Genomic DNA, 8,599 nt, shown 5'->3' with positions numbered 1-8,599 from the left:
AAAATCCCTACCTTATATGAATTGATTCAGTGAATATTTTTCTTTAACACTAAACTATTTTCATAATCCCTACAGTGTTTCTCTTCACGGCAATCTACTCTCAATTCACTAAACCATGTCCAAAAGTTCAACTTCCATCTTTCCAATGCTATTGGCAGCAGTCCTTTTGCGCCAATGAGTGTTTTTCAGGGGTATCATTTGCGCCAAATTTTATTTGTTGATGACTCAGGGCTTTGTTCCCACCATGCATATGGGCCTTAATATTATTATCAACTATCATTAACTAAATAAGCTTAGATTATATCTATAAGTTTGCTTTTTGTAACTTTTGTGTAGATATTCGTTTTACCTTTATCATGTTACTTTTGATATTGCTTTGTAATGATGTAGCTGAAAACCCCGGCCCCTATGAAAACGAAATTTCGATATTTCATTTGAATGCCAGAAGTGTCCGAACAAAAGTTGAATACATTGAAACTCTAGCCTTAGGCTCTTCTATAGTTTGTATCACAGAAAGTCATCTTGATGAAAATGTTTCTAGTGAAGATATACATATGGATGGGTACCATAAGGAATTATATAGAAATGATCGAAACTGTTTTGGCGGGGGTGTTTTGGTTTATGTATCTGAAATACTAAAAACTAAGAGACGATTCGATTTAGAATTCGAAAACGGTGAACTTATATGGCTAGAGATTGATTTTCCTCAACACAAAATTTTACTTTGTGCTGTTTATCGATCACCAGGTTCAAGTCATCCCTTCTGGCAAAATTTTAAACATTCAATTGAACAAGCATATAATTATACAACTAAGATTATAATTACAGGTGATTTAAATGTTGACTTATTTACTGAACACAATCATGTTTTAAATGATTTAATGAATATTTTTTGTTTACAAAATATTGTAAAAGAAGCGACCAGATTTGATCACAGATCTGGGAGAGCTACTTTATTAGATCCAATTTTAATTTCTGAAGATTGTTGTGCTACCTTTACTGAAGTTGTTGATATAAATAGACAAATGAGTGACCATAATGCTACAAAAGTATATTTAAGAATTCCGAATTTTAGCGAAAAAAATTTTACACGAACTATTTGGTTGTATAAACATGCAGATTTTACTAGATTTAATCATGATATTCAGAATTTTGATTGGCAAACTACTTTGACTGCTTTTGGAGACGACATAGACGGAATGGCAGTTTTTTTCACAGATAAATATTTAGAAATTGCTAGAAATTCTATACCTACTAAAACTGTCACTATTCGATCATCAGATAAACCGTGGTTTAACTCGGAAATTCGAAAAGAGATTAGACTACGTGATAGACTTCATAAAAAATTACGGAAATTTAGAACCGTACAAAATACTAAAAAATTTAAAGTTCAACGTAACAAAGTAAATAACATGATTATTCATGCAAAAGAACAGTTTTACTTAAACGCTAATGGTCTTTTGGACGAAAAGTCAAACAAAAACCCGAAAGCATTCTGGTCTCTCGTTAAAAAAGTTATGGGTAAATGTCGTTCTACGTCGATTCCTCCGTTGATAAATCCAAATACTAACGAAATTTCTGTTGGTGAAAAAGAAAAAGCAGATTTGCTTAACTCATATTTTTGTAATATTTCTACATCTTCGGATGATGGAGTTACACCTCCAGATTTACCACTTCGCACCCAACATAGCTTAGATATTGATGAAATAACGGAGGATGAGATTAAAGACATACTCAAATCTTTGGAAATTGGTAAAGCATCCGGTGAAGATTGTATTAGTCATCAAATGCTGAAATATACTGCTAATAGTGTGTGTGTACCTTTATCATTTATATTTAATTGTTCAATGAGAACCTCCAAATTTCCAAGTTGCTGGAAAGATGCTAATGTTTTAGCTTTTTTCAAAAAGGGGGATAAATCGATGGTTTCAAACTATCGTCCTATTGCATTGTTAAGTTGTGTGGGTAAAGTTTTTGAAAGAATAGTTTATAAACATATTTTTAATTTCATTTTTGAACACAAGCTATTGTATAAATTCCAGTCAGGTTTCGTTCCTGGTCATTCAACATTTCATCAAATGATTGAGATTTATCACAGAATTTGTTTAGCTATGGAAGATAAAGAAATTATGTGTATGATTTTTTGTGATATATCAAAGGCTTTTGACCGACTTTGGCATAAAGGTCTATTAGAAAAAATCAAAACTTATGGCATAAAAGGCAACTTATTGGGTTGGATTGAAAATTATTTGAGTAATAGGAGACAGAAAGTACTTCTAAAAAAATTCAGAATCTGCATTTGGAACATTAAAAGCAGGTGTGCCCCAAGGCTCAGTACTTGGACCTTTATTATTTCTGATGTTTATAAATGACATAGCAGATGAAATTCAGTGTTTAGTTAGACTTTTTGCCGATGATAGTTCACTCATGTATTCTTCGAATAATGCTTTGGATATAGAAAGGAGATTAAATGAGGATCTACAAACATTAAATGATTGGTCAAAACAATGGCTTGTAGATTTTAATCCTCAGAAAACAGAATATATGGTTTTTAATTTCCGTAAGGATTCACAGCCTATTTATTTGAAATTTAATGGAGAATTGATTAAAAAGGTTGATGACCATAAACATTTGGGTGTTACTTTTTCTTATAATTGTAAGTGGTCAGTACATATAGATAACATTTGCTGTAGTGCCACTAAACAAATTTTTGTTCTGAGAAAATTGAAATATATTCTTAACAGAAACAATCTTAATAAGATATATCTTGCAAACATACTTCCACTTTTAGAATATGCATGTGAGCTATGGGATGGATGTTGTGTTAGAGATTCTGAAAAAATTGAGCGCTTGCAGTTTGAGGCAGCCAGAATTATTACTGGACTTCCGCAATTTGCAAGTATAGAATCCCTACTTTTTGAAACTGGATGGGAAACTTTGAGTTCTAGAAGAAATAGACGTAAATTATGTTTATTTCATAAAATACACAACAATAATGTTCCAGAATATCTTATGGATTGTATCTCGGATTATACAGATGATAATTATTATAATACTAGAAACCGTTCTCACTATAGAGTACCAAGATGTAGATTGGACATATTTTCTAAATCTTTTTTCCCTTCTTCAATTCGAGCATGGAATTTATTACCATTAGATATTAGATCCATACAATCATTTCCAAATTTCAAAAACACGATCCGGAGAAATGATATTTCTTTTTTGGTACCTAAATATTATTTCTTTGGAAACAGGATAGAAAATATACTACATACAAAATTACGACACAGATGTAGTCCTTTAAAAGCTGATTTATACAGAGTTAATTTAGTAAATGACCCCAGTTGTGAATGTGGGTGTCCATTAGAAGATTCGATTCATTTTTTCTTAGAATGTCCACTCTACATAAACTTTAGAAATCAGCACTTTAAAAACATTCAACACTTAGCTGATATATCTATACAACATATTTTATTTGGAACAGACGAAATTACTGTTGAACAAAACACAATCCTTTTCAGAAATGTACATAGTTATATACGCCATACAAAAAGATTCTTTGATTAATATTGCTGTATCTTAAAATGTACTCGTATCCAACTGTTATACTGTTTAAACATAATATAAAATTGTATATATTTTTCATATTGTACTGAAATATTTAATTGCTGTCATCTTGAAATTTTGTATATTGTACTTATATGGAGAGGATTATCTTAAGTTGTTATAACTTGTATCCAATCCTATTGTATATTTAGACAATAAAATATGTTTAAACTAACTATTTTATGGATTTCATCCTTCAATTAATGTTTGTGTTTTTGAACAATAAATAGAAGTAAAAATCTACTACATACATTAAATTGGGAAGTACCCATGCAGTAGCAGTACGAAAAACAAATGTTTTAGAAAAGGAAACATGTGCCGTGTTACACTGCCGGTTCCAGGTCCGAATAAAGTAGTTAGGGAAATATTTTTTTCTTTTAATTGGCGCAATCGTATGTTTTAATTTTTAACTGGCGCAATCGTATGTTTTAATTTTTAACTGGCGCAATCGTATGTTTTGATTTTTGCGCAAATGATACCATCTAATTTAAAAACACATGGCGCAAAAGTAGCATTTGAGAAAAAAAGTTGTGGCGCAAAAGGACGTATTTTTGGCGCAAACGGATCTTTCCCTATCTATTCACCTGTATTTACCTGTAATTTACCTGTAAAAAATCGGCGCAAATGAAAAAAAAATCGGCGCAAATGAAAGAAAAAATCGGCGAAAATGAAATGCAGATCGGCGCAAATGCAAAACGCCGAGTAAATACCAATAACTGTAAAATGAATTAACATACAGAGTTATTGCTGGAGGCATTATTGTAGTTTTTGTTATGTTTTTTGAACTAACAAAATTGCAACATGAAAGCAATGTTCACAAGCAATTTGATTTATTTATTACTTCTAGTATTGGTTTCTGTCAAATGGATGTCTTAGCAACATACATCTGCATGCGTTGCAGGTAAACCAATTGTTTTACATTGGTCAATCTTTGCTTGCTATATATAGATATTTACTTCTGCGTCATTTGGTCTCAAGTTGTTCATAAATATCCCACTGTCAATCATATCACATCTTTTTATTTTTTATGTTTTAAATGTAGATATGTGAAATTTCGGTCACAAATCAGATATGAATTAAAAAAAAATGCTTTGTAGTAGACCGACATTGTGAGCACATTAAAAATCTGACTCGCCATGTCGGTCTTCTACAAAGCAGGGCTTATATTTATATCACATTAATTTGTTCCTCCAGACAGTCCTGATATGGATGTAATTTTTTTTTATCGCTGGCTGTTGAAAACCAACCCATCTTCATATATCAAGATAATTAAAAAGAGTGCACACGATGAAATGTCTCGTCTTCGGTATTATGTTGATAGGCCTAAATATAAAGCCTCAGTACAAATGTCACACAAACTTAACATTCAACCAAGAAAACTAAAACAAACCACGAATGAGGTCAGGGTAAGATTAACCCTGCCAGACAGACAATGACATGTACAACTATCATTTCTTCCATACAACAAATATAGATGACCTTTAGCTTATAGTCTAAGAAAAACAGACACACAGACCAAAACACAAAAACTTAACACTGAGCAATAAACCGTGAACATGAGGTCACGGTCAAATCAAACCCTGCGCGACTGACATATAGATCATAAGATATTTCCATACGCTAAATATAGTTGCATATATAATATAAAATTTAAAAAAAAAATCAAAAACTTAACTTTAATCACTGAACCATGTAAATGAGGTCAGGGTCAGATGACACCTGCTAGCTTGACATGTATACCTTACAATCATTCCATAAACCAACTATAGTAGACCTATTGCATACAGTATAAGAAAAACAGACCAAAACATAAAAATTTAACTGTAACCACTGAACCATAAAAATAAGGTCAAGGTCAGATGACACCTGCTAGTTGAACACGTACAACTTACAGTCCTTCAATACACTGAATATAGTAGACCTATTGCTTATAGTATCTGAACTATGGACTTGCCTACCAAACCTTGTTCACTGATCCATGAAATGAGGTCGAAGTAAAGTGAAAACTATCTGACGGGCATGAGGACCTTGCAAGGTACGCACATACCAATTATAGATATCATATTACTTATAATAAGAGAGAATTTAACATTACAACAAATCTGAATTTTTTTCTCAAGTAGTCAGTATACCATACAAATGAGGTCAATGACATTAAACACGTGACTGACGGAAACCTCGTAACATGAGGCATCTACATACAAAGTATGGAGCATCCAGGTCTTCCACCTTTTAAAATATAAAACTTTTAATAAGTTCGCTAAGGCTGCCGTCGTCGCCGTCGCCGGACCACAATCCCTATGTCGAGCTTTCTGCGTCAATAGTCGTAGGATCGACAAAGATTAAAATAAATGTTGTGAATATATTGAATTTGTACATCACTTTTAATGAGATTGTAAAGAGACAAATCGATATTCTTGCTTGTTATCGTGACTTTTTGTCAGAAGATACCCTTTTATGCAAAAAATCTTTAAAAGAGAGGCATAAGATACCAAAGAAATATTCAACTTCATAAGACAAAGACAAGCTGACAGCTTATCGAAATAACGAGCAAAGGACAACAAGACCACAATAAGAACAAACCCACATAGATATAGACTGAGCAACACGAACCCCATCAAAAATCAAAGGAGATCTCAGATGCTTAGGAAGGATAAGCAGATCGTGCTCCACATATGGTACCGACTTGTCGATCATGTAAGTACATGTTCGATGATTATTCTCATATGAAGATGTTCTATATAGGAGAATGAAATATTCAAGTATAATTTATTATTTTCACATTCTTTCATACTTTTAACGATGTATAACGTTGAATATAAATGTCACGGCATGGTTAGAATCGTCCTTTACGACAGACAAAACGAAGCTGATCTAAAAGGTACACCAACTACTTGTCACTATTCATCATGTACTATGTTACAACCCTAGATATAGCAAAACAGGTCTGGAACTAACAAAAGCTAGGTTATTTATATCCTAGTTGGTCGATTGGTCTAGGTCTCTGGCAACAGTTCAAGCAGTAAAGTCACAAAGCAAGGGCTCGAATCACGCTGATTAAATCGCGCTGAGGGTAGAATACAAATTTCCTGACATTGTTGGGATAAATTTGAAATTAAGTATACATATAAGTTATGATGTTAGCCCTGGTAATCCAAATTGGGCCGTTGGAACGTGTCCGAGGGTTAAGTTGTCTCCATGTTTAGATGTAAAAATCTGGAAAACTTCAAGCTAGACTAACAAATAATGTCAGACAGATTGAACACGTAATGAAACACATAACTACGAATTTCATTCAATAAAAAACTTTAATAAAGAAAACATAAAAACAAAACATTAACAGGAAACAAAAAGAGATCAATAGCTACTATTAACTAAATGATATCACAGCCAGCAATGTATCACAACTAGTTTATATCACAGTTTATCATATATGTCAGGGTTAGTTTATATCACAGTTACTTTATATCACAGCTAATTAATATCACAGCCACTTTATCACAGTAACTTTGTATCACAGTTACTTTGTATCACAGTTACTTTGTATCACAACTACTTTGTATCACAACTACTTTGTATCACAGTTACTTTATATCACAGTTACTTTATATCACAGTTGCTTTATATCACAGTTGCTTTATATCACAGTTACTTTATATCACAGTTGCTTTATATCACAGTTACTTTATATCACAGTTGCTTTATATCACAGTTACTTTATATCACAGTTGCTTTGTATCACAGTTACTTTATATCACAGTTACCTTGTATCACAGTTACTTTATATCACAGTTACCTTGTATCACAGTTACTTTATATCAGAGTAGCACTATTGTTATACAATATGAAAGTTCATATTACAGGCGTATGGATCTTTTTGCATGTCGTCGTTTTTCTCCAGCAGTCCAAGACTTTGATTTTGACCGGAAATGACGTAAATCGGACGAATGTTCAGAATGGATCATCGGTTTATAACTAATAGGATCGCAATACATTGACTTTTCGTTAAAAAAGGATTTATACCCTTCATCCAGTAAATATAATTCTGGGTAGTTTAAAGCAGGATAGTTTTCTTTATTTAATTCCCGATCTTTACTTCTCAAGAAACGCATCATCTTAGGGCCTCGTTCTGATGAAAACTCACAATGAAAAACAAGAATTTGCTTCTCTATCGTTCGCTGTTGAAGAAGTTCCAAGATGGATGCATGTGAATACCTGTTTTCGGCACCTTCGATGTGACCTCCTTCGAATTCATACGGGTATCTGCAGTCAATGATTCGACAACTATTGATGACGTTTTTGTAGCGACCATCAATGACATCAGAAAGTGTCTGTGGTGAGATGCTATTCAGATCTTGATGTTTTCCTGCGACCGTCGGGAGCGAGTAGGTTCTACTGCAATTAGCAATCAAGTTATCATTCAGTGTAAGTTTGTTGACAGCAGTCTTCAAATCTCTACACGGTTTGTTAATTTTTTCGACGGCAGATGCTGATTTGACGAAATCAGTTTGGTGACATTTTCTGAACGACATAACATTGTCTGCATTTGGTTTTGTTGATTCTAATCCAAATGAATCCATACTATCAATCATCTGGATACATTCACCATCGTCCCGAAATAGTTGTTTAGGGAGCATTTTTATTGTTACTTGTTACTTGACAACAGTTGTGGTTGAATTTGACTCGCTGAGGTAAAGCACGAATATTTATGGAGAACGGATATTCTGACAAATCATAATTTTACAGAATCGTGTTCACTTCATTACTCGATCATTTCAGGACTAATCACTCCTTGTCGTTTGACCTTAGCTTTGACTTCTGATTAACCTTGTCAAAGATGAAAGCGTGGCTAATCATAGTTTGTCAAGATCCTTAATTAATGTATAAGACAATTAAGTGAAAGGTTCAACCAAAATGAAAATTTTAAATGAAATGCCTGAAATATGGTCAGTTGATTAACGATTCTTTTGTTAATTGATAAAAGATTTTCCCA

General features: G+C 32.9%; 1 protein-coding gene across 1 annotated transcript; it reads right to left on the bottom strand.

Annotated features, from left to right (window-relative positions):
- Window positions 1-7,353: 7,353 nt before the first annotated feature.
- LOC134713804 (M-phase inducer phosphatase-like) lies at window positions 7,354-8,303 on the bottom strand. Its single transcript, XM_063575085.1, has one exon. The coding sequence runs from the start codon at window positions 8,241-8,243 to the stop codon at window positions 7,464-7,466; it is 780 nt and encodes a 259-aa protein (XP_063431155.1). The 5' UTR covers window positions 8,244-8,303; the 3' UTR covers window positions 7,354-7,463.
- Window positions 8,304-8,599: the final 296 nt, after the last annotated feature.

This window comes from Mytilus trossulus, chromosome 4 (assembly GCF_036588685.1).
Source record: "Mytilus trossulus isolate FHL-02 chromosome 4, PNRI_Mtr1.1.1.hap1, whole genome shotgun sequence".
Classification (NCBI taxonomy): Eukaryota; Metazoa; Mollusca; class Bivalvia; order Mytilida; family Mytilidae; genus Mytilus; species Mytilus trossulus.
This window is presented reverse-complemented; position numbering and strand designations above follow the sequence as displayed.